Source organism: Oryza glaberrima, chromosome 11 (genome assembly GCF_000147395.1).
Source record: "Oryza glaberrima chromosome 11, OglaRS2, whole genome shotgun sequence".
Classification (NCBI taxonomy): Eukaryota; Viridiplantae; Streptophyta; class Magnoliopsida; order Poales; family Poaceae; genus Oryza; species Oryza glaberrima.
In genome coordinates this window covers 3243228-3269357 of record NC_068336.1, presented here as the reverse complement: position 1 = coordinate 3269357, position 26130 = coordinate 3243228, and the positions used below count along the sequence as shown (strand labels likewise).

Here is a 26130-nt window from a genome sequence, read left to right as displayed (position 1 = left end):
GAAGAAGTTGAAAAAATGGCATTGTACCGTGTTGGTCTAGTTTGAAAGTGGTATTTTAACGAAACTAACTTGTGGGATGGCATTCTAGTGAAACTCTATCTTGACAACGGCAAAATGTCAATTTTCTCGATGTCCAGCGTCGTCTGTGCTCCCGACGGGGTACTCCGGATTGACACGTAGGATGCGCTGGTGGTAGCGTAGGCGTCGGTGGCGTCGATCATGGTGTCCATGGTCCACGCCATGTCGTCGTCGTCGTTCATCCTTAGTGTCCATGTCTTGACGACGAAGGCGCCACTTCGCAGAGGATGGTGTCAGGGTTCACTTTGATCGGAGGTCACCGAAATTTCCGAAATTTGTGAACAAAATTTAGTTGAATTTGAACAAATATTACCAAAATTCATGAAAAAATTTAAAAATTTAAAAATTTCGGCCGAAGTAATATCGTATCGGAGGGGACCGAAATGACCAAAATTTTGGAAATTTTGGTCTAAAATTTCCAACCCTGGGTGGTGTCGCAGGTGTTGCCGATGTCGATGAACTTCAACGTGGCGCCGCGTCGGTGACACAGACACTTGGGTTCGTCGTCAGGCATCCTCGTCGGCTGATGGGAAGTGTTGAAGTATTGATCTAGTATCTATTCCATAAGTTAAAACATTTTGCTATACCTCATCAACCAAAGATTAAATTTTGGTTATTTAATTAGTAAAAGTTTTTAACTATAGATGAAAAGCATTTGTGAAGTAACAATCTCACAGCATACACACTTTAAACGATGATAATTTTAAAATAAAAATATTTATGATGAGAGAAATTTGGAAGAGGAAAAAAGAAAGAAAAAAGAGAAAGGACTGCTTATATTTATGGTGTCACAATTTTTTCTTTTAAAAAATAGTCAAATGTAAATTACATACACTTGCATTGTAATTATATTATAATATTTAAAAATTATAATGTGGAAGAGAGAGGAGAGAGAAGAGGGAAGGTTAGAGGATGACAATAGGGTCCATGTGGACCCCCACCATTTTTTATTGTTTTGTAGTGTAATTGGCATGTGGGCCCCATGATTTTATTATTTTTCCAGATTGAATTACCACATAAGCGTCACGTCAATCCCACGTGGGACGAAAACCTAATCAAATAAGTCACGTCAACCAAAATCATTGTGCAAACCGCACAAGGACCTTATTTCAACTGGTTATGGGAGTTGAGTGACGCATCCTATCTATCTAGTATTGCGGTTCAGGGACGAAATTTAGACTCGGCAACAAATTAAGATACCTAAACTTATTACCAACAAAAATAATCCCAACCCTATAAATGGGCTAGGCCTCGTATGAGCCAATGCTGATTGGGCCAAACATCTTACAGGCCCGGCCCAACGGAACGCGCACGTTTGTCCTTATCTCTATCTTTTTCTAGAATAAAATTTCTAGCCGTTGCATTTCCGAAGCTTCCAAATCCGAACCCACCCGGCGCCTCCTCTCCCCTCCTCCAACGTCTCCTCGATCGCGAGAACCCCCGCCTCTACTACTACTAGTCTCCACAGATTTCGAATTCCCCAAAAAATCCCAACGCTTCAAACCCAGCGAGTCGCGCCGCCGCCTCGTCTCCGATCGCGGCGCACGCGCAGATCGCTAGCCCTGCCTGCAGCATGGCGTCGGCGGCGGCGGAGGGGGAGGAGGCCCCGATCGCGGCGTTCGCGGTGTCCAAGGGGGGAGTCGTGCTGAAGAACATCTTCCTCAACGCGCCCCCGTCGCCGCTGCCTGTGGAGGAGGCGGCGCGGGGGCGGGGTGGGGAGGAGGAGGATCCGCCGGTGATGTTCGGGCGGCACCCGGAGTGCCACGTCCTCGTCGACCACCCCAGCGTCAGCAGGTTCCACCTCGAGGTCCGCTCCCGCCGCCGCCAGCGGCGGATCACCGTCACCGACCTCTCCTCCGGTGAGATTCCGCTCCTCCCCCGCGCCTCTCGCTCCGTCTCTCCCTCGATCTCCCTGTGCGCGTGGCTGGTTTTGATTGAGGCTTCATTTGGGGATTTTTGGTGGACGCGTGCGTTAGCTCATTTCGATTATCACTCGATTAGCTCCTGCGATGATGGCGAATATTTGCTTGCGATTTGGATCAAAATGAGGCAAAAGCTAACATGGCATTGACCCATTTTTGTCCTGTGAATTTTACACAGTGCATGGGACTTGGATCTCGGGACGAAGGATCCCACCGAACACTCCGGTGGAGCTGACAGCCGGTGATGTACTGCGGCTTGGGGGCTCGAGGAGGGAATACCGGCTTCACTGGCTGTCGCTCCGGGAAGCATTTGACATGGAGGATCTGCTGCCACCGCTGCTGGAGGAGGATAAGGAGGAGCTTAGTACTTGTCAGGTAGCAGATTCTCTATTCTGATCAGTGCCATAGCTGTGATTATTTTGGGGGCATGGTTGTTGCAATATAAGTGTTTGTTGAAATGCTCAGGAGGCAAGCAAGCAGTTGGAGCCTGATCAAAAGGAGTCAGCGGATACTGAGACTCATCAGGTCTGATCCCCGTAAACTCATGTAACTGGATGCTGAAATTATCAGTGTGTTTTGTCATGTTATCATGTTCTATAGTTTGGTAGAATTCTGGACATATGTGTTGAGCGTTTTGAAACGCTAAGCAATAGGCTTGATTGCCGAAATTCATATGATGCAGGCGATACAAATGTCCTTGGCTGCTGCTGATTGCCAAAATAATAAAATACATGCTAAATTCTTTCATGGCAAATGACTATTAGCTCATCCACTTTATTGATACTCTATGCTCACAGTTTTATGAAATGCATTACAAACTATTTTGAAGTCTAATATGTGCTACTGGATTCCCTATTTGCTCTGCTCTGTTAATTCTTAACTGATAACTAAATAATCCAGTACCCAGCAATTTTGAATTAGTAGTTGCTTAGAGTAGTGCCCCTGCCCCTTTCATTGGAAATGTCAAGTTTCTAATAAACGATGACTTTTAGCTGCTTTTGCTATACACTGTCGTTCTGGAGTTCTGCCTAATGCTATTTTAGTGATGCTTTTACCATCTATAGAAATCTTCTGCGTTGTGGTTTTGAAAATCTCGGCCACTTCATAATGGCCTAAATGCGTTGTGCATGTGAGCAGATTAGGGTAAAAATCTATGTGTTATATTGGGAGCTGCTGATTATATTGTGCACTATCTAAATTGCTCCAAAGTGATTTCATATGGCTTGCAAATGGTTGTTACTTTAGATGCATTGATTATAAAAATAACTTTCATCTCATGCTAAACAATTAGTTTGGCTATTTGTCTGAATGTTATACGCCCATGTGTTGCACTGGATGCATGGTATATATTTTGCATGTTGAAGTTAAATCCTACCAAATCAAAATCTCCATTGCTTACAGTCAAATACTAATCGCACTGTTGACTTAGGTTCTACTACTTGATTTTCTTTCTTTCCCTTTGGAATTTTGAGTTCATATTCTGGAAGGCTAACTATCTGATATAATTCTCAGGAGACAAGCCAACAAGTTGTGTCAGAACAAATTGATTTTCATGCTAATGTGATTCCCTCAGCACCACCTATACCTGAGTTCGCTGATTTATTTGCTCTGGAAGAATCTTCAGTTCCAGAATTTGATGACAGCAGAGAGGGAAGGATTGAGGGAAATTTGATTGAAGAGAACCATGTTATATATTCTGTTGAATCTTCAATTACACAACCAATGCTTGCCACAGTGGAAGATGCTGGAAGATCAGTCAAGTCAGACGAAAAGGACACTTCAAATGCCAGGAGGTCCAAGTTGAAGTCAGTCAAAACCCTCCGCATTGAAACTGGCAGAAGCAAGGAAAGAATTACTCCTTTGAGTTACAGCTATCAGAAAGAAGAAAACCAAAATGAGAATCCTATATGTTCTCAGAACTGTGGGATAGAATGTGAAGCCTGCATGGTTTTGTTTAATAATTCTTATGTCGGAGAAGCTGAAGAAAAGGAAAAGATGAATATCTTGGACAGAATTATGATGGAGGAGAATCAGGAACAGACAAGTCATCTTCAATCCAAAGAATTTGTGCATTATGTTGCCCCTCTGAATTTGGACTATGAAACATTTTCAGATAATGAAAACTGCATGCTGAGTGTTGCTAAGGAGACAGAGCATAATGATTTCAACTCTGTGAATTGTATCTCACAAGATTCAGTTTGTGAAAATCCACAGAAGATATCAGAATTATTGCATTCTGTTTCCCCTCTGGTTTTCAAAGGCGATGACTTCACTGACAGCAAAATCCTACAGCTTTGTGCTTCTGTACATAAGGAGTTGTCTGGGCCCATCTTAGAAAATCCATTCATGCAAGACATATCTGATGAAAATACAAACAGCAACAAAGACACAGGGCATGAAGGTTTAACCCTTCTTAACTTGGATGCAACTCTCACAAGCAATGAGAATTTTGCTCAAAGTAAGATTTTTGTGGCTCCTGAGGACTCTGAGAGTGAAGGCACAATCAGTGAGAATCTATTTGAAATTTCGAACATGAAAGGAAATGAAGAAAATGAAGAGAACAGTCCATGGGACAAGGAGAACATCACCCCCTTTGTCTCAGGAGATATAATAGTGGAGAGAAGTCAGCTAAGGTTGAAGCCCACTACCATTTCCCAAGAATTGATGGATTCCATTTCCCCTCTTAATTTGGAACATAACGACTTTTCAGATGATGAAAATTCCATATTGAGCATTGGAGAACAGATGAATTCAAATGAACTTATCGCCAAGAATGTTATCCCGCTAACTTCAGTTGATGCAAATATGCAGAAGAGCCATGCAGGGTTTATGCCAATTGCACATCTAGATTTCAAAGATAGCATCCTTACAGACGAGGAAACCTCAGTGCTTTCTCCTGAAAAGTATGATACTATATCCCCTGTGAGACAAGGAAACCTGTTCCCAGACAAAGAGAATGTGACACCAGCCTCCAGGGATCTGAAGCCCATCATTGGTAGGAAGGTTCTTGGACCAAGGGTGGATAATTCGCTGTCTGTAGAATGCACTTCAAAAAGGAGGATCCATAGACAAGAACCCAATGAATTATCAGCGAAGTCCAAAGTTTGTCACGCAGTAGATGATGATGTTTTCTATTCTGATAAGGAAAATTTGACACCTATATCTTCAGGAGGCATTAAAGCAAGGAGATGTCTTCCAAAGAGCCTCACAGTGGATGCAGACCAAGATCAAGAGGCCTTCTACTCTGACAAAGAGAACTTGACGCCAGTATCTTCTGCTTCTCGGAAAACAAAGGATTTGTCTGAAAACCGTGCACGAATGGAAAGTACTATCACAAAGAAAAGGGTGGTTGATAGGCTCCCCTTCCAGACACTCTTGTCGAATTCTCCCTTAAGACACACTAGTTCACTTGATAGTACCCAGGTTAATCCTAGAGCAGTTGATGTGGCAATGAAGTTGGAGGGTGAACTGAATAATGTTCCAGTAAGTTCCTGTCAATAATATTCCATTTTTTACATATTTTTTCCCTTTTTTTTCTTCTGATAAGGAATCTGAACTAAGTTAATTTTTGTTGCTGAACAGCACAAAGGACAAGAGTCTGAAAAGACCAAAGAAGGAATGAAAGTCTGGACCATGGTAACTGATATGGAATGTCTTCTTGATGATGAATCTAGGAAGTCCATCATGCTGCTAAGAGGCTTAAAAGGAACTCAATTGGTCATACCAATGATTGGTAAGTTAAGAGCTTTATCATAGTAAATTTTTCACCCGTCCACCTACCTTTCGGTCTACTAGACATTTAACCAATGCTTTAACTTGGTTGCCTGCAATATCTTCCAGCGTATATTCTTTTTATGTACTGTTTATATCTGAATTCATGATCTGTCATTCTGTCGTGCTGCTTAGTTCTAACAAATATGCCATGCTAGATTTTACTACCTGTAATCCATGGATTTTGTGATGTTGAGTGAATGACAAGTTGCTTCTGTAGCTTTAACTGTCTTGCTATTCTCTTACAACCTCTGCCCCAAAATATAAGGGCTTTTGGCTATGCATTTATATTGCCAAAAGCCCTTATATTTTGGGATGGAGATAGTACTAAATAGATGCAATTAACCTTGTATGTTTGGTTCTTGTGCTGTTTAGCATGCGCACGCTCACCTATGTATAAAGTGGTCCATTGCATTGCATTTCTCACTATGTTTGTCGCTCACAGTGCAATATGCTTTATTGAGTTTAGTGCAGTTGTCACTTGTAATCCATACCCTTGTTTTTAACTGAACCGACTGCATCTTCCATGCTATGCTTCTTGTTTGTTAGCTGAAAGCTTGTTTACCCTTTTGTCAGTGATCAGGGAGCTTGAGTGCTTGAAAAAGCGGGAGAGATTGTTCAGAATGTTATCAAAGGCCACCTCCATGCTCCAATGGATCAATGAGTGCATGGAAAAGGAGAGCTGGTGGATCCATGTTCAGAGTTCAACCGAGATGCTGCCAGTAGCACCAACTCCACCTGCAACCCCTACAGCGCTATGCAACAATGGAGAAAGAGAAATCTCTGCCGGCACCTTCAATCCGATAGCCTTGCTCTCCCCGAGAAGCTTCTCAGATATCGTCTCCCCGAAAACAGAAGATTGTGTTCTTGACTGCGCCCTCCTTTTCAACAAACTAAAAGGAAACCAGAACATCGTCATCCTGTCCAACAGCGTCACGCTTAAGATCAAAGCTATGGCAGAGGTAACCTTAAACTCCTTAACTTGACTCGGTCCTTGCAGTTCATGCAAATTAGAGCCACTGAACCAGAGTATAAACCATACTCCACCCATTTAAAATTGAGTTCATTGTGTTTCTGTCTTATTGAAGGGATTCCCTTGCGAGGGAGCAAAGGAATTCAGGGAGACCCTGGTGAAACCGTGCTCCAGCAGGTTCATGTGGGCGGCCAGCGCGCCGAGAGGTTCAGCCTGGTCGTGCCTGGACGAGACTACCCTGGAGGAGAACTACTACAACAGCCACCATGGAGCCAGGAGGAGGATCCCAAGGCCCATGGAGCCCGCCAAGGGCCTGAAGCTGATCCTGCTGCACAATTCTCACTATGGGCAGGCGACGAACTTCGTCGAGAATCGGCCATTGGCTCCAATGGCCTCGTGGTGAACTGACGATGGCACGATGCCATTGGGCTCAGTTAGGCCTTGTGTGCCTTTGTATATAGATATTGGATTTCTTCTTCTTCTTGGTATGTGATTAGAGTAACACCGCTGGACTTGTGAGGTGGATTTTGAGGGCGGTGGCTACATTTCTGTTGGTATGATTTCCATGCCTAATGAAAGTCTGAAAGAGACTAGTATGACCTGTGAAAGTTGGAACATGGAATGGCTGTTTAAAGTCTCCATTTCACACTAGTGGTGGTGGTGGTGGTGATATGGTCAGAGGCATCTTATCTGCAAGTTGATCCCATCCTATTAGCTGATAAAATTTGGTTCCAAAGCAGCGCTCAGGATGGAAAACCTGCAATGGCTCACATGGATATGATGATGAGCCGGCTGGTGAGGTTCAGATGTACTTACTCATTACTACTCAAGAACTCTGGATTCTTATATATTATCAGTCTGTAGATTCTGAGCAGATAGCTAAACTGGACAGCAAAAGAATAGTGACCAAGCTATCTCTTTGCTGGGAACAGAATCTTACTCTACTGCTCAGGAATGTTTACATGCAATAAAATACTCCCTCCCGCCTATAAAAATCAATCTAGTACCGAATGTGATACATCATAATACTACAAATTTAGATAGGCTTTTGTTCAGACGTGGTGCTAGAATGTGTTACATCCGGTACTAGATTATTTTTTATGGACAAATGGAGTATATATATCAGCCGTGGGTTCAGCACTGTCCTGTAAAAAATTACCTTTCCATGGAGCACTATCCGGGGTCAGTACTAACTAAGGTTTATGTTTTCAACCAAAACATGTTGGAAACCACACAATTTCGATGTTTCGATATGGGACAAAAGTAGATTCCAAATTAAGTTTCATTTTGAGAATTCAAATTTGAAACAGTAAAATTTGACCAAAATTTATCAAATTTTGGAAAAGAAAAGTCATACCACAATGGTTCGGAATCCAATACTAAGTCGAAGAGGTGAACCCTGATACAAACTAAAAATAACTACGAGATGTTCACAAAATCGTCAGGGTCGACTAACCCCAATGATTCGACTGTAGCGTTGCCCCTGTCCCCGGAGTTAATGAATATGGCTAAAATTTGCGTTGTTAGGTGTTGTATAATCAATTAGGTTGCTATATTTTGGTAGGATAGGAGTATATCGTTTAGGGCAATAATTTAAACTCCATTTTTTTTCTGAGCTAATGAGATGTTTATGTGTACCACGTTGCTATATTTTGGTAGGATAGGAGTATATCGTTTAGGGCAATAATTTAAACTCCATTTTTTTTCTGAGCTAATGAGATGTTTATGTGTACCACGTCAACTGAACTTGATTCGTAACGTTGACTTCATAGAAGAGAGAGAATCTATCTACACTTCAATTTTTCTTTAAAAAACCCTTGTATTTTATCCCTCAACTATGCCAATGGTCTAGGTTCACTGCTCCTTTGATTTATAGTAAAAACATAGAAATTTTGGAAGATTTTAATCCTATAGGAAAAAAATCTTAGGAAGATCTTTGAAACAAAAGATTGAATCCTATCATATCTTTTAAAATTTCTATGGAATGAACAATCCTATAAAAATTTGGAGGAAAATTAGCAAGAGCTCCAACCTCATAGAAAATTTCCTTTCCGGTCATTCATATGTTTTTGTAATCCTTTGTTTTGCCCTTTTTTCTCATTCCTACGATTTAAGGGGGGCCTAATTTTTTTAATTGTTTGAGTTACATTAGTGGAACTATGGTCGTGTTTAGTTCCAAACTTTTTCTTCAAACTTTCAACTTTTCCATCACATCAAAACTTTCTTACACACTTAAACTTCTAACTTTTCCATCACATCGTTCCAATTTCAACTAAACTTCAAATTTTGGCGTGAACTAAACACAGCCTATGCAAACTAGACACAAATATATCTTTGAGGTACTCACTCGGTTCCATAAAAAGCCAATTAGTACTAGATATCTGGACAGAGACATGTCCAGATTCGTAATACTATGATATGTCAATATGGTTATTTTTTATAGAACAGATGGAGTAGGCAACTCGAACGGTTTCAAAGTTCAGGAGATGAAACCTGGGATCATTGGTTGTGTGTGTGGATGGAGTTATTTTTTTCCCTTTCATTATATTTGACAGCATAAAATTGATCAAGTTTTTTGAAGACTAGATGACCGTGTTGAACGGGTCACAAGACTAGATTAGATGCTGCTCAGTTTAATTAGCCCACGCGGAGTGCTTCAGGTTAGCTGTAGACGTGCGTGGCAGATGGTGCTAAGTGCTACTAACATGTGTAGCAGTAGCACTCACCTTTTCTCTCTGGTCACCATCTTGACCATGTTAAAAGTTGGCTCCTGTTTATGCTATTTTGAGAACAGCGATGCCAGATATTTCTTGTGAAGTTTCTTTCTAGCTGGAAAAAAAAGTTTATTTCATCCATCAGACTGTTCTTCCATGTGCAAAAAGGAATAAAAGATAACAATGTCACAGAAAAAGATGGGTGTGTTCTTGACTCTGTCTCCTGTTGATTCCCTGTTCAAGAAACAGACAGTTTCTGAGTTGGCATGCATAGTTATGATATCTGTTGAGCTTACATTTTCTTTTAGCTGTTCAGGAATTAGTGAGAAATAGTGGTGCTCGTTACACCCTCGATTATTGTTCTGTGTCATATTTTGTATCCTTCTGTGCATGACTGACAAGGAAGAGTAGGTAAAAAAAAATTCTGTTGATTACACTTTTTCCATCATTGCTAGATTTGCACATCTGGGTAAATTGTAAATTGTCGACATGAATTCAAAATAAGTACTAGTAGTGCTATGAAAACCACTACTTGTTTGGTCAAAAGCTTATCAATGTGCTCACACGGTTTGACTGTGATTAGGAATTGAATTGACCAACTAAACAATCCCCACAGGAACAAGCTTGGAACTCTCAACTTTTGAAGTCTACTTTCTCAGTCCCACGAAGACTGCATTTTTTGATTTCTGATCGTCCGTCTTATTTAAAAAAAGAGATAATCCAATAAATACCATTGACAAGCGTCCAACTTCAGAAATACCATTGACACAAGTGTGAGTTCTAAGAAATACCATCAACGATTTTGTCCCAAAAATACCATCGCCGTTAGGGTTCCGTCTATTTTACACCGTTAAATACACTATTCATCATATAGAACTTAACGGCACAGGATGGACGGAACCCTAACGACGATGGTATTTTTGGGACAAAGTCGTTTGTATGATGACATTTCTTGGAATTAACACTTGCTGATGATATTTTTGGGACTTGGACGCTTGTCAATGACATTTCTTGGATTTTCTTTTAAAGGATTTATGAATTTTTTTAAAAAAAATAGTCATGTATTAAGTAATATTCATATTTTATCATCTAATAACAATAAAAATACTAATCATAGAAAACTTTTAATAAGACGAAGAATCAAACGTTGTATCTAAAAACTGAAAAATAGTGTCTTTGTGGGACGGGAAGTAGAATATAGATCGATCCACCACTTGTTACTTGACTTCAAAGTTTTCTGTGTTCATTCACAACTGCTTAGCTTGAGTGACTGACCAAGTGTAACGCGGAAAAGCATCATGAATGGCCATTACGTACAGGGTCATTTTCTCTGAAGGAGAACGATGTCTCAGACATGGAAGAGGACTGCACTGGCCATAAAATTCGGATGCTGATCTTTAAAAAAAAAAAACCCGTAGTTTTCAAGCTTTTGATCTACTTTACACGTGTAAATATTAGTTGCCCTTGATTGCGCATTTCAAAAGCGACAAATCCTTAATCATTCTGAACATCTTCAAGTTTTGTCACGTTAGACGAAGTCGGTTTCGACGAACCGTAAGACGGATGGCATGCATAGTTGAATTTCAGTTTAAATTTTAAATTTAGGGAATAATAAAGGTGGTCAGATGGTGCGAAGTAAAGTTTAAAGCTTGTTCCTACACTGAATCTCTCAACATCACACTTTCTTCAGTTGTGCCATTATAAATTGAAATTGCCAACAGTTGCAGAGGCAACTCAAGGTCTCATTCTCAGAAAACTCATCAGTCAGTTTAAGTGAAAACCAAGGGTGGTTAACAGTAACCACCCCACCAATGAGTCCATGATCTGATGATCACACCTCTTGCAACATCTCAAGTTATTAACAGGCATACATATCATCTCCCATAAACAAAGAACATATATCATCCCTGATTAAAACATGAGTTTATCCTTGCAGGTTTGGTAGATGATCACAAAGTTGACAGTGATGGAAATGGGGTCCAATCCAATGCCATGCTCAGTGTCCTCATCCACTGTCTCACACAATCTCTATCACCATTTGTGGGCACCATGATTTCATCATCTCCTGCTTTCTTGCAAGCTATCATTAGTAGCCACTTCATTTCAACAAGAGAGTACTGAGGGGGTGTTTGGGAGAGAGGGAAACAATAAGTCCTTAGGGGAGGGACTTATGTCTCCCAAACACCCCCTGAAAGATGGACTGAGCCTTGGACAAATTCATGTCAAGCTATTATTCAGGAATTTTTGTGACATGGAAAGTTGTCAAGCTTGCCATTTTGAACGCCAAATCGTGGGTGAAAGTTAGCACGAGTACACAATTGTGTGATTAATTTGCTTCAGTGGTTAATGTCAGCAAATGCCTATGTACTAGTATTTCAGATATATTTCTTTTTTTCACATCAAAATCATGACGAAGTTAGTGAAAACATAGGATTGAAATAATTCTTTTGTGGAGGAATAGAACTTATCATTGCACATGGATTTGGAATTTGGGATAGTGTTAGGTGGTCCTGAATTCTGATCGGAGCTCCCACCTACCGACCCAACAAATTCGTGTTTAGGTGGTGTTTGGATCAGGGACTTAACTTTAGTCTCTGTATTTAGACACTAATTTAGAGTATTAAATATAGACTACTTACAAAACTAATTACATAAATGAAAGCTAATTTGTGAGACAAATTTTTTAAGCCTAATTAATCCATAATTAGATAATGTTTATCGTAGCATCACGTAGACTAATCATGGATTAATTAGGCTCAATAGATTCGTCTCGCGAATTAGTCTAAGATTATGGATGGATTGTCTAAACATCCGATGTGATAGGGAAAGTTTTAGTCCCATCTAAAGAGGGTCTTAATCGGTCTTGATTAGTACAATAGTACGAACTAACAGTTATTTAGAGGGGCCAGTGCTGGAAGAAAACACACTTGGACCAGTTGGTCGGCCATTCAACCATGACATGTCTGTCTGATAGCACTGCTTCAAAATTCTAAAACAAATTCGAAAGCAGACTTCAAAGGAATCATAGGATGGTGCTACTAACTTCGGTTTTGAAAATACATCGTTTTGAGCATGTTTCAGGTTAAACTTAAAAAAACTCTAAACATCTAGTACATCTTATACTGAAAGTATGAAAATTATAAGTACAGACGTATTTTGATTATTATAATTTCAACATGCTAGTATATAAACATACTGTAAAATTAGCAGTCAAGGTTGCATTTTGAAGGCCATATGGATGTTCAAAATAATGTTTTCAAAACTGGAAGAAGTACTGTCAAGTAGGCTTTTTTTTAGCTATTTTTTAATCACACAAAATGCAGAATGATGACAGGATGGATACCTGATTTACTGAAAACCGTGTACAAAATGTTGAAGCTCTTATCTGGTGTACAAAAAGTTGAAGAAAATTAACATTTGGCAAGGAAGATGCACCTGCCCAAAGGAATGAGTCAAGATGCAATGGAATGGAAAGAATAAACAAGAAGAAGGGAAGTGTACGAAACAAAGAAAGAGCTAATGGATCCAATGAAACCTTTGGACATTATCTAAAAAAAAAAAAACCTTTGGATTCCTACTGTTGTCTCTGTCGTCCTAACCTTATACAGCAACAATTTCCCGTGAACTCATGTTCAGAGAAAAGAAAAAAAAATCGTTTGTACCCATTGTCTGAAGAAATATTCCAAATCCGAGATTCCAGTAAAGTATAGCTGAAATATGAAGAAAACTAGCAGTGACTAAAAGAAATTTGTTCTCCGCATAAAAGACTCTTTTCGAGAGGACATAATATTGATAATATACAGGACCAAGAGAAGCAGTTTATTGGAAATGCAATTACAAAATAAAAGAGCATAGAGCATAGGGAAAGCATATGAATAACTTTATAGATAGATTATAGAAAAAATACATGAATTTATGGAGAAATAGAGACTCAGAGAAAAATATTTCACAAGGTCAGCTCCATTATTTGCTATTCAGCTTATCCGTCGTAACCAAAATTTAAATTTTAGAGTTAATTTTATTTTTACCGTACTTTATTTTTTAATATTGTCTTTTAAATTGCTAATAACACATATATAAAAGTTTACCCATGCTGTTTTTTATCGTAAATACGCATTACGGTTTATAATCGGCTTCCTTAAGGCATTCCGATGAAACTTTATAGGATTATAAAATTTGATATAGACAAAAATAACTTACATAGCAAATGCTAAAAATTTCATACACAAAACCTACTCGATTTGAATCTTTTTAGGACAACGCTTTTCGCTTCATATTATAAAAGCTTTGACTTTTTTTTGTCAAATTTTTTAAGTTTGATTAAATCTATAAAAAAATTATAGCAATATCTCTAACAAAAATAAATATATCATCAAAATATATTCAATGTTATATTTAATAAAACTAATTTGATATTATAAATATTGTCAATTTTTTAAATAAACTTAGTTGAACCTAAATAAGCTTGACTAGAAAAAAAATTCAAAATGACTCGTAATATTTACAAACGGAGTGAGTAGAAAATAGGTTGGCACAAAGAAAAATGTAAGGAACAGCAAAAAAAAAAAAAAACAAACAAGAAAGAAAGAAAATAGAAATTCGAAGAGAAGGTTCCAACCAAGCATACCATCTTCTCCTTCTCCTTCCTCCTGCCTTCGTTCTTGTCATGTCACACCCATGGAGGAGGAGAAAAAGCCATAGATACGACCTGGCTGCCCTCACAAAAATACTTCACCAAACCACCCTCCTCCTCCTCCCCCTTTACCATTTCCAAGTTCCAACCCCCAAAAAAAATCCAACCAAAAAGCGGAGATTTTCCAACTCTTATCATCTCCTCCTCCTCCTCCTCGTCATCGTCATCACCAGCACACACCCGAGAGAAAAAAATCCTATAAAGAAATGGATTGAGCCATCACCCAACGCCGCCAAGATCCTGTCCTCTTGTGTGCGCAACCTGTAGCTCCACCTCCACGCAGGATCAACACCCAAATCCCCCCATCTTCTTTTCTTTTTCGTTTCGTTTCTGCAAGATTTGCATCTTCTTCTTCTTCCTCCGAGGAGTGAGTGACACCTGAGATAGCGAGAGCGAGATTTTCTTCGGTTTTTTTGTTCCTCTTTTTGGCCATAAACCTCCCATAAAGCTCGGTTTCTTGGTTCGTTTTTTCTTTCTTTCTTCCTCTCCTCCTTCGAGAATCGCCCGAGTGTGAAATCCAAGATCCCGAATTCCGTGTCTTCTTCTTCTTCCGTAGAAATCCCGGGGTGGGCAAAGCGGTGGGATTTCTGGAGAGGGGTAAATGAGCTTCCGTTTCTCGATTGGTTCTTGATCGCGTCTCCTCTCTCTCTCGAATTCATTAGCTTCTCTTCGATTCTTTGATTTCAGGGAGAGCGCTACAAGGCAAGAAGCTTGGGTGTCCGTAGTCCGTACGGTTCTTGATTTGGGGTCGCCGCCAATGCAGCCGGACCCGAGCGGGAGCGGCGGCGACGGCAACGCCAATGCGAAGGCGAAGCTGGCGCCGCCGCCGGTGACGGCGGCGGGAGGTCGGCCGGTGTCGGTGCTGCCGCACAAGACGGCGAACGTGCGCGACCACTACCGCATCGGGAAGAAGCTCGGGCAGGGGCAGTTCGGGACGACGTACCTGTGCGTGGACAAGGCGAGCGGCGGCGAGTTCGCGTGCAAGTCCATCCCCAAGCGGAAGCTGCTGTGCCGGGAGGACTACGAGGACGTGTGGCGCGAGATCCAGATCATGCACCACCTCTCCGAGCACCCCAACGTCGTCCGCATCCGCGGCGCCTACGAGGACGCGCTGTTCGTCCACATCGTCATGGAGCTCTGCGCCGGCGGCGAGCTCTTCGACCGCATCGTCGCCAAGGGCCACTACACCGAGCGCGCCGCCGCGCAGCTCATCCGCACCATCGTCGCCGTCGTCGAGGGATGCCACTCGCTCGGCGTCATGCACCGGGACCTCAAGCCCGAGAACTTCCTCTTCGCCAGCGCCGCCGAGGACGCCCCCCTCAAGGCCACTGATTTCGGCCTCTCCATGTTCTACAAGCCTGGTATGTGTGGTTTCTTAGTTTCACATTTGCTCATTTTGGTAAGCAATTCGTTGTTGTTATTGTTCATGTGTTTGCATTAAAATTGTGTACTGCTTATGTTGCATTCAAATGACTAACTCGGAGCTTTGTTTATAGCTTGCCTTGGTTGAATCAATTAAGCTTAGTAATAGTTCTTTCATACATTGTTCATTTGGCTGTCTTCAGATTAATTGAACTCAGCAATAGTTCTTGCATACATTGTTCATTTTGCTGGAAGACAGCTTACTTGTCTGCTAGATTCTTACTTACTTGTGGCCCATCTGTCCTTCTGTTACACCCTGGTCTGCACTCATACATTGGGTTTTGGGTTTGAATAAATGAGGCTGAGATATGTGTGTGGTATGACATTGATATGATAATGGGAGAGGGAATTGAAACGTTCTTGGGTTCTAGCTGGAAACTCAATCTGTGCAAGTTAGTCCATTTTTGAGAAAAGGAATACCACAAACAGTTCCTACATCCTAGTACTAGTAACTTTGATGTAAATGGCAATAGTACTGCTTTTGTGGTTTATCTCATTTGAACTTTTTAATGCATGTCAAATATTTTTTATGATATTGTGATAGTTGCCAGCTGGTAATTTTCGCAAGGAACCATTAAGTATTTAAGTGCTCTTATGATTACGATATGTAACCTTAAAATGGGTAGGGAAGAGGTATCTTTGTCTCCATGTAGTCACTATTCAGCTAAGTCTAGTTCAATGGTAGTGTTATGTATTGTTGGACATGAGATTGGTTGCAAATTGCCTAATTTAGGAAGATGATGTGAAATGCAGTGTCATACCTACTGCTACCACCATCACCATTGTTGTTGTTCCTTATTTGTTTGTATCTGTACTGTGTATTTTGACTTGGATCTTGTCAGGAATGCTGTATGAGTCATGTTAAGTTTATGAAACTCTGATTTTCATTTCCTCAGGTGATAAGTTCTCTGATGTTGTTGGGAGCCCCTATTATGTTGCACCTGAGGTACTTCAGAAATGCTATGGTCCAGAATCTGATGTCTGGAGTGCTGGGGTAATTCTTTACATTTTGCTATGTGGTGTTCCACCATTTTGGGCAGGTAAATTATTTGCCACTAAACAACTAAATTAGTAGGTCCCTCCAAATTCTCACGTTTCCATTGTCATATTGTCTCTTGCCTTGCAGAAACTGAAGCTGGAATTTTCAGGCAGATTCTACGAGGCAAACTTGATTTTGAATCTGAACCCTGGCCTAGCATCTCTGACAGTGCTAAAGATCTAGTCCGTAATATGCTTTGCCGGGATCCTACAAAGAGACTTACAGCCCATGAGGTTCTCTGTAAGTCAACCCTGTTTCCTACTCTTACTCGCCATAGGTCTGCTTTGCTTAAATATGACATAGGTAGGATGTCTTCTTTTTTCTCCTTGTGATGGCATTGCCTATTCCAGGTCATCCATGGATTGTTGATGATGCTGTGGCACCTGACAAGCCTATTGATTCTGCTGTTTTGTCAAGACTGAAGCACTTTTCGGCAATGAACAAGCTCAAGAAGATGGCATTGAGGGTACGGAGATTTGTCTATAAGTTTGTGATTCAATTATTTGCTTATTTCAATTACTCTCAGGTTGACCTTGTTTGCCTCATATATGAAAGGCACCTGACAAGTCTCATTTTCTCCCCTGATTTGTTTGTAGGAAATGAATCTCACTGTTAACTTCATTTACTTATAAAAGTCTTGCATCTGTGGAATTCAAAAAATAATTAAGTGTTGATATATTCTACAACCATGTGCATTTTTAGTAGAGAGAGTTATCTGATCTCTTGAATCATGATGCCTCTTTTCATCCATTGACACCACCTTTGTTTGAACCCAGGTTCATTTGGAATATATCCAGTAACTATTCTGTTCAGGTCAATGTTAACTAAGATGATGTAGCAAACTGATTCTTTCTGACATTTGTTTGGGGCTACACGAAACCTGTTTCCTTGGCAGCCCAGACACTTAATGCATTATAGGCATCGTAGTTTTTCTTTTCTTTTGAAATGCTCGATCTAGCTTGTGAAACATGCAATGATCATCTTGAGCTCTTTACATATTGTTAAGTATCTTTCATTTTGCAGGTTATTGCTGAAAGCCTGTCTGAGGAAGAGATTGGAGGACTAAAGGAGCTATTCAGAATGATTGATACTGACGATAGTGGAACTATAACTTTTGATGAGCTGAAAGAGGGCTTGAAAAGGGTGGGTTCAGAATTAACAGAACATGAAATCCAGGCTTTAATGGAAGCGGTAAGTGCTTCTTTGTTAGTTGATCCTTCAGGGAAATGTAACTTGCAGGGGCCCTCTGATCCTCAGCATTTTGTATTTCTTGCATGCTGTAATTTTTATGTCTCGTAATTTACATCTCGGCATCTCTCTTGCCTTTGCTAAAATGGAAAAGAAAAATTCTTCACTAGGAAAGAAAGGTGTTTTGTATTAAGATTTAAGATAGCATGTCTTGCTGCTTTTGCTAAATTGTAATATGTTCATTTGTTTCAGGCTGATATCGACAACAGTGGAACCATCGACTATGGTGAATTCATTGCCGCTACTCTCCACATGAATAAGCTAGAGAGGGAGGAAAACTTAGTATCAGCATTCTCATTTTTCGACAAAGATGGAAGTGGTTTCATAACTATTGATGAGCTGTCACAAGCATGCCGCGAATTTGGCCTTGATGATCTTCACCTTGAGGATATGATTAAAGATGTTGATCAAAACAATGTGAGTTGTTCTTATACTCTGCATTCTGTAGTTTGTCCAATTTTTGACTTGTTTGTTCACCAATTGATTTCTTCACCCGTTTTCAGGACGGACAAATTGACTACAGCGAGTTCACGGCGATGATGAGAAAGGGCAATGCTGGTGGAGCTGGAAGGAGAACCATGAGGAACAGCTTGCAGTTGAATCTTGGTGAGATCTTGAACCCCAGCAACAGCTAAACTCCTACAGGAAGGCCATGGCTGTTACATGCCATCATTGTCTGAATCTCTGCACGCCTCATCAGCTGGACTAATCTCTAAGAGGGCAAAGCCGTTGAGTGAATTGTGCTTTGGCGTTACATGAGACGCTGAAGAATTTTCGTAGCAGTAATAGCTACAGCTACTAGAGTGTAAGAGAAATTGGCGTTATGTGATCGTAATATCCTATCAGTGTAACTGATCTTAGATGATGCTGGAGATGATAGTACAATGAACAGCTTATATGTATTCCTGTCCTTGTAGACTGAACATTGTTGATAGTTGGGGAATGCTCTTGGCATCAATTCTGTCTCTTCTATCTATTATTCTATCGTTAGTACAGGTTGTTGATGTTAAATGTCACTCCAAGTTCTAAACATAATTTTCAGGCTCTGCTATTGAGCAATCTTAAACTTATGCTTAAAATATGAGCCAGTATTCTTAAACAGTTTTATAAAAATTATAGTAAATGTCAGAAAACAATGTTTAAATAGCTTTCAAATGCTGTGTTCTAAATTGGGTTTAGGCTAGGTTAATCACTCGTTTAACGTAAGCACGCTTTTCAAACTGCTAAACGGTATGTTTCGTGCTAAAACCTCATATAGAGAAGTTTCTTAAAAATCAATTGAAGTTTACAATATATAATACTTTATTAATTATATATTAATGGTTTAACTAGCTTAATCCTAACCGCTATATAGAAGGCACCTCTAATTGATTCTGAAACGGGCCTGTATTTTACTCCAAAATCACGGCCCATCAACGAAAATGGGCCGCGCATTGTGGGGCCCAAATCTGGATAAGAAGGTGAGGAGAGGGAATCCATCCAAAATCCTCTCCCTTCCCAAATGCCGCCGCCGCGGCTTCTCGCCGGCGGCGACCACCACCCGTCACCCACCTCCGCGTCCTCGCCGGAGCACCCGTTCCTCTCCGCCCACCTCCTCCTCCCTTCCCCCTCCCCCTCCGACCTCCCCTCCCTTCACCTCCCTCTCGCCCTCGCCTTCTCCTTCCTCGCCGACCCTTCCCCCCTCCCCCGCCGCCTCCTCGTCGTGCTCCACGCCGCCGGCGGCCGCTACCCCGCCTTCTACCACGCCTTCGCCTCCGCGCTTCTCTCCCTCCCCTTCCCGCTCCTCCTCCCCCACCCGCGCAACCGCCTCCTCCTCGCCGCCTCCGAGCTCGCCCGCGCGGCGGCGCCGGGGTTCGCGCCATTGCTCGTCTCGCTCCTCCGCCGCCTCCCCTTCCCCGGCGACGCCCGCCTGCTCGATATCTTCCACGAGCACGCCTCCTTCCTCGCCGACGAAGAGCCCCAGCTCCTCGCCTCCGCCGTCTTCGCCTTCCTCCGCCTCCTCGCCAAGAACCGCCTCGCTCCGGCCCCGCAGTGTCTCGAGTGCAGCGACTGTGGCGAGTGCAAGAACGCGAAGAATCTTGCAGGATGCAGGGAGAATCTGGTGTCGTTTTGCGCCTCCGTGTTGCGGGATCACACCCAAGTGTGTGAGCTGATCGGGAGGGACCTCGTGAGGTGTCTCCATGAACTGGTGCTCGTGCAGGAGTTCCATGAACTGTGGAAGGACTCGATGCTGGGCCGTGCGGCGGAGATCTGCCGCATTGGCATGCCGGGTTGGTGCACCGCGATGGCCGTCTCACCGGAGATGGAGACGCAGCTGCTGTTCATGATGAACAATGTGAAGTGGGGGAATCAGAAGAGGTACCAGCTGTGGTTTGCGAGGAAGCATTTGATGGTGCCTGGAGGGGAGGAGAGGATACCCGACATTGTCCGGTTCATCTGTTGCGGGTATCACCCAACAAATAAGGTTATGCAGTCTGGTGTCATTGCCCGATGGGCGGTCATAGGTTGGCTGCTGACAAGCTGCAATAAGAGCTATGTGCAGGCGAATGCAAAGGTTGCGCTGTTCTATGACTGGTTGTTTTTCGACGAGGGTAAGGGCAATGTCATGAATATTGAGCCTGCAATGCTCCTGATGGTAAACTCAGTGTCTCAGTATACTGATATCACAAACATGCTACTTGAGTTCTTGTTTCTTCTTGTCGAGAACTATGACGTGCGGAGGAAGGAGGCGATTGCTGAGTGTGTAAGGAACGCATTTGCGGTACTGGTGAAGAAAGGAGTGGTCCCTTCCTTGGATATATTGACATGCTGCGAGAAGCTTTCACTGATGCTGAGGCAGAAACTTGTGGCATTTTTATCTTCTGCTAGTCCTGAAGAAACCGAAAAAACTTGTGCGCAACCCATTGATGAGGCTTCTAAAGCAATGGATTTGAACAACAGAGTTTGCTCAAACTAGACCCTTTTACTGTTCAAGAGTAGCATGTTAGGAATGGACTCAACACCACTTGCCCGCAATTTCTCCTTTTGGGATCTTCAGGAAGACCTGGAAAGAGGACTTGAAGATTGTATGGCATCACGTGTAGAGGTGAACGCATGCTTTGAAGGTGGAAGAATACGGATTGTAGAATGTGGCTTACCAACAGCTGGTCATATGAGCAGAGCTACGCATACTAAATCTCTGCTGACATGTTACATCGCATCACAGACACATTTGTTTACAGAGTTACAGTCTAACCCATCCAGTGAACTACACAACCTTGTTAGCATACTCATATTCATGGTTATGGAGATAATGAACTGGCCTTGGCATTGGTTTCTCACCTGAAGGATGGAAATGGAATACATTGAACTGAAGGACACAATATGTGCTTCATGCCATGTATTTACCTTAGTTTTAAATATAACAAATTCATGTACAGCAGAAAACTAGGTCTTCATACAAATTTACAATCTGCCTGAACTGATTGAAGAAACCTCAATATGAGCTTTTGGATGCTACAAGCCTAAGACAAAAATATACAGATCTTATGTTCAAATGTGCTGCAGAGACAACATGCACTGCATCCTTGTGATGCTGAACGTTTTTGTGTGGGCGTGATATATTTTCTTCAGAAACATAGCCACAGGTGTATGTGTGGATGAATTTCTCCTGAGTTATAGGAGTTCATCCGATTTAAGTAGGCCACAATTATGCACTTGTAAATATTTTGTAACTATCCCAGCTTTTGTTATTCAATAGTAAAATCTCTTTCATGGTACTTTGTCTCTTTCCTTTTCATTGAGACCAATAGGTGCCATCTACCAACTTGGATATCTGATATCAATGTTTTTGGTGAGTAGTAGAATAATATGTCATTTATGTTTGTTTTTTGGCCTTCAATTTTCTCAATCATCTTTCACTCTGATTATGTGCATGATTTCTCCCATCCTTGTATTACATTCAGTAGCTTCAGACATATTAGTGGAGCTAGGGAAAGGCATATCTATCCTAATTGTGATTATCATATCAAGTGCTACCACAGATGATCTGCAAGACTACTACATGGCTGGAATTGTTTGAAGGCACTCTTGGCATAGACTTGTCAAATTAGTGGTGAATATGTCTTCTGCAGCCATCTGTCTCCTGATCTACTAGAACAATGTGTGCCACAGAAGGGACCCAGCATACAACAAACAACTCACTGCTGGAGTTGTTATCACCCAAACACCAACAGGAAATTCTTGTGAATTTCAATGGTCAGGACAGGTTCATGGATGTCATATATCAGGACATCTCCACCGTCGAAACTCGAAAGACGCCTATGGGCAACAGTTCCTGGTGAAATGCACCCACAGAAAGCCAGAATTCTTCATCATCCAGCCAGGAATGATCCTTATTTATGGACCGCGTATCGCGAAGAAGAAAAAACTCTGTTTTTACATGGTACACAAAAAAAAGGGAAAGGAAAATCATGGGGAGGAAATCATGTTGCCAGGGTCAGGACAAAGGAGGTGGTGGCAAGAGGATTGGAGCAACCAAAGCAGAGCCATTCATATCCAGGAGGCCAACCTCCACCTCACAACTCATATCCCTTTTGCCCTTAAATCTGAGAAGTTGCTGCACTTCTCACCCCCCCTCTAAGGAAAGACTGCAAAGAAAAGGCCTGTGTCAAGGAGAGGGTAGTAGCACCTTGCTCTCCTTTGCCTTCAGAGAAACCGGAAGCAATGGCGTCTGCTACTCTCCTCAAGTCATCTTTCCTTCCCAAGAAGTCTGAATGGGGTGCCACCCGCCAGGCTGCCGCCCCCAAGCCGGTGACCGTCTCCATGGTTGTCCGCGCTGGTGCCTACGACGATGAGCTTGTCAAGACCGCGGTATGCTTTCTGAATATCATCCGTACTGTTCTATGGTTTTTGGCATGCATTTGTTTCCTCTTTATATCAATGACAAGTGAAGGAACTTTATGTAGTTTCATGATAGATATAAGCACTTTATCGTCAGGAAATCAAATAGGATGTGCAGTCAAGCTAAGTTATATATAGCAGAATTCAGTGAACATAAAACACCTGTTTTGATATAACATTATTCAAATATACTGGCATCTCTAGTTCAAATCTACTCTTCAAAGTTATATAATGCATTTGAAGGAAAATTTCTATCTTCAACTTCACAGAAAGCAAAATAGATATGATTTGTGTATACCAAATGAACTTAGAGACTCAAAATATACTAGTAATACATTTGTAAACTCGACATCTGCATCAAGACATGACATGGGTTAACCACTAGCAGTTGTAAGGATAAAGCATGAAGCATTCATGTGTCCTGCTTATGTTCTATGAACCATCTGCAGGTCATAATTCAGAAGAAAAGTTTGGAACTTCTAATCCTACAACATAACAAGCATACTTTTATCAACTTTGGATAAATAAATTCTTAAGATGAGTTTTTCATTCAATTATGGTTCAGAACTAGAAGATTAAAAACTTTATCCTTCTTGCTGTAGAAAACCATTGCATCACCAGGAAGGGGTATCCTTGCCATGGATGAGTCGAACGCGACCTGCGGTAAGAGGCTTGCCTCAATTGGTCTTGAGAACACCGAGGCCAACCGCCAGGCTTACCGGACCCTCCTTGTCACCGCACCGGGCTTGGGACAGTACATCTCCGGTGCTATCCTCTTCGAGGAGACTCTGTACCAGTCAACTGTAGATGGCAAGAAGATTGTCGACATCCTCACCGAGCAGAAAATCGTTCCAGGTATCAAGGTCGACAAGGTATGAATTTCACTCCAAACTGACCCCTGATCCTTGTTGCTCATTCAAAGTAGTATCAAATTTATTAAAGCTGTTAAAGAACTGAATGTGTTAGAGTTGTTGTTATTACTAGAGAAAATCATTGTTCTAGATTGAAGGAACTACAACATTAATTCTTCTGAATTTGTGCTCGATGTCAGGGTCTTGTGCCCCTTGCTGGCTCCAACAATGAGTCATGGTGCCAAGGTCTCGACGGCCTTGCCTCGCGCGAGGCGGCATACTACCAGCAGGGCGCTCGCTTCGCCAAGTGGTGAGACAAATTTTTCACCTACAAATATAATGGCCAGTTACCTTTCACATACTATCATTTGGATATCATTCCAGTGTCTGACATGAAGTTCTTCATCTTCAGGCGCACTGTTGTCAGCATCCCCAACGGCCCATCTGAACTCGCCGTGAAGGAGGCTGCCTGGGGCCTTGCCCGCTACGCCGCCATTTCTCAGGTACATATCAAACTTGATTACAGAACAAAAACTGCAAGAACATAATAAATCTCTTTCCTGATGATGCTGCAAGCATGAACAATTTTCTTGAATAATACTAGGACAACGGGCTGGTGCCGATTGTCGAGCCTGAGATCCTCCTCGACGGTGAGCATGGCATCGACAGGACCTTCGAGGTGGCGCAGAAGGTGTGGGCGGAGACCTTCTTCTACATGGCCGAGAACAATGTGATGTTCGAGGGCATCCTCCTCAAGCCAAGCATGGTGACACCCGGTGCCGAGTGCAAGGACAGGGCCACCCCTGAGCAAGTATCTGACTACACCCTCAAGCTCCTCCACAGAAGGATCCCCCCTGCCGTCCCCGGCATCATGGTCAGCATTCTACCACTGATAAAGAAACTGAAACTAAAGCTTAGGAAGCTACTAATATTGCTTTACTTCTTGCAAAATGGCTTAACCTGACTTGGAATGTTGATCAAGAAACTGCCGCTGCAAATGTTAAAAGCTTAACCTGATTCTTCTTGCAAAATGGCTTAACCTGACTGGAAATGTTGATCAAGAAACTGCCACTGCAAATGTTGATCTGCTAATTCTGACATGATTCTTCTTGCACAACGATACTACTAACTGTCTCTGCAGATGTAGATGATCAAGAATAAACCTGAAAGTAGAGCTGATCGATAATATTGATTGATTGTTGTTTGGTGCAGTTCTTGTCGGGTGGGCAGTCGGAGGTGGAGGCGACGCAGAACCTGAACGCGATGAACCAGGGGCCCAACCCGTGGCACGTGTCGTTCTCGTACGCGAGGGCGCTGCAGAACACGTGCCTCAAGACGTGGGGCGGGCAGCCAGAGAACGTGAAGGCGGCGCAGGACGCGCTGCTCCTCCGCGCCAAGGCCAACTCGCTGGCGCAGCTCGGCAAGTACACCAGCGACGGCGAGGCCGCCGAGGCCAAGGAGGGCATGTTCGTCAAGAACTACGTCTACTAATCCGATCCAATCCAATCAAGACAGTGAACCTGCTGCTGCTGCTGCTACGTACTACAGCTACTGCTATACTGCTAGTACCTCGAGGGCACTGTAGCCAGTGTGTCGTCACAGTTACAGGTTGAGATCGATGGACAAAGTTAAAACTATACTGCATTAATTAATTTTACCTTGAGAACATACGTGGTTCATCATGTATTTCATCACATGAATCTTTTCTAGAGCGTTTGATATACATACCTCGTGTTTTGCCTCTGCAATAACCTTGTGTGTAGACGAATCTGTATACTACCTGTATGTGTGGCCTGTGAATCGATTTGGTTACTGCAAAGTTTTGCGTATATATACATGCTTGTGTTTCTGGAATTATTCTGGTTACCCCCTTAGCCTTGCTTCACAATCTGTTCCCTGCTCTGGCACCACATAAATTGAAGCAAAAATTGTACTCACTTCAGGAGCTGCTTGCCTACTTCGCTGACTCATGCCCATCACTATGATTTATTCTGTGTTAACTCTGAATACGATGCGTATATATGTTGCTTTCTTTGTGTTCCTCTAGTCCAAATTTCTATTTTGGCATGAAAAGATTTATAAAAAGCGTGAAAACTGAAGATCATGACCAAATGCTGATTTTTTTTTGTTTGATAACTTCCATTAAAAATACATAAATGTGTTATTCTTTTTAAGTTTCTCGTGAACATGCTTAAATAGAACTCGTGTGGTCATGTCCATAAGTTGCATATTTGATCCCAAAGTGGTTATCATTTCGGCCCATAAGTGGCACAATTTCAGTGCATAAGTGCATGCAATTTTGGCCTATAAGCACGTTAATTTTGGGTGCGGGATGGGAAAACATCCATTCAGATATATGGGTATCCTGATGCATCACAACTTCACAAGAGACTATCAAACAAGGATTTGGTAGGCGATCAAGGACATATTCCAAAAGAAACTGAGTAGTTGGAAAGGAAATTTTTTGTCTATTGGAGGAAGGTTGATTTTGATCAATTAAGCTTCGGAATCGCTATATTTGTGGCAACAGTTTTCTTC

General features: G+C 42.0%; 4 protein-coding genes across 4 annotated transcripts; all 4 read left to right on the top strand.

Annotated features, from left to right (window-relative positions):
- The first annotated feature begins 1456 nt into the window (after positions 1–1456).
- Positions 1457–7385, top strand: LOC127755403 (FHA domain-containing protein PS1). The gene is made up of 7 exons (XM_052281078.1): positions 1457–1937; positions 2179–2375; positions 2466–2525; positions 3513–5483; positions 5583–5733; positions 6348–6733; positions 6860–7385. Exons 1-7 carry the CDS (start codon positions 1652–1654, stop codon positions 7145–7147), a joined length of 3339 nt encoding a protein of 1112 aa, XP_052137038.1. The 5' UTR covers positions 1457–1651; the 3' UTR covers positions 7148–7385.
- Positions 7386–14118: 6733 nt separating this feature from the next.
- Positions 14119–18818, top strand: LOC127754474 (calcium-dependent protein kinase 24). Its single transcript, XM_052280023.1, has 8 exons — positions 14119–14748; positions 14839–15512; positions 16470–16613; positions 16700–16852; positions 16963–17078; positions 17636–17803; positions 18053–18277; positions 18364–18818. Exons 2-8 carry the CDS (start codon positions 14909–14911, stop codon positions 18493–18495), a joined length of 1542 nt encoding a protein of 513 aa, XP_052135983.1. The 5' UTR covers positions 14119–14748; positions 14839–14908; the 3' UTR covers positions 18496–18818.
- Positions 18819–19353: 535 nt separating this feature from the next.
- LOC127754475 (uncharacterized) lies at positions 19354–21717 on the top strand. Its single transcript, XM_052280024.1, has one exon. The coding sequence runs from the start codon at positions 19362–19364 to the stop codon at positions 20814–20816; it is 1455 nt and encodes a 484-aa protein (XP_052135984.1). The 5' UTR covers positions 19354–19361; the 3' UTR covers positions 20817–21717.
- Positions 21718–22456: 739 nt separating this feature from the next.
- Positions 22457–25446, top strand: LOC127754476 (fructose-bisphosphate aldolase, chloroplastic). Its single transcript, XM_052280025.1, has 6 exons — positions 22457–22711; positions 23344–23613; positions 23793–23902; positions 24005–24095; positions 24197–24466; positions 24805–25446. Exons 1-6 carry the CDS (start codon positions 22565–22567, stop codon positions 25081–25083), a joined length of 1167 nt encoding a protein of 388 aa, XP_052135985.1. The 5' UTR covers positions 22457–22564; the 3' UTR covers positions 25084–25446.
- The last annotated feature ends 684 nt before the right edge of the window (positions 25447–26130 follow it).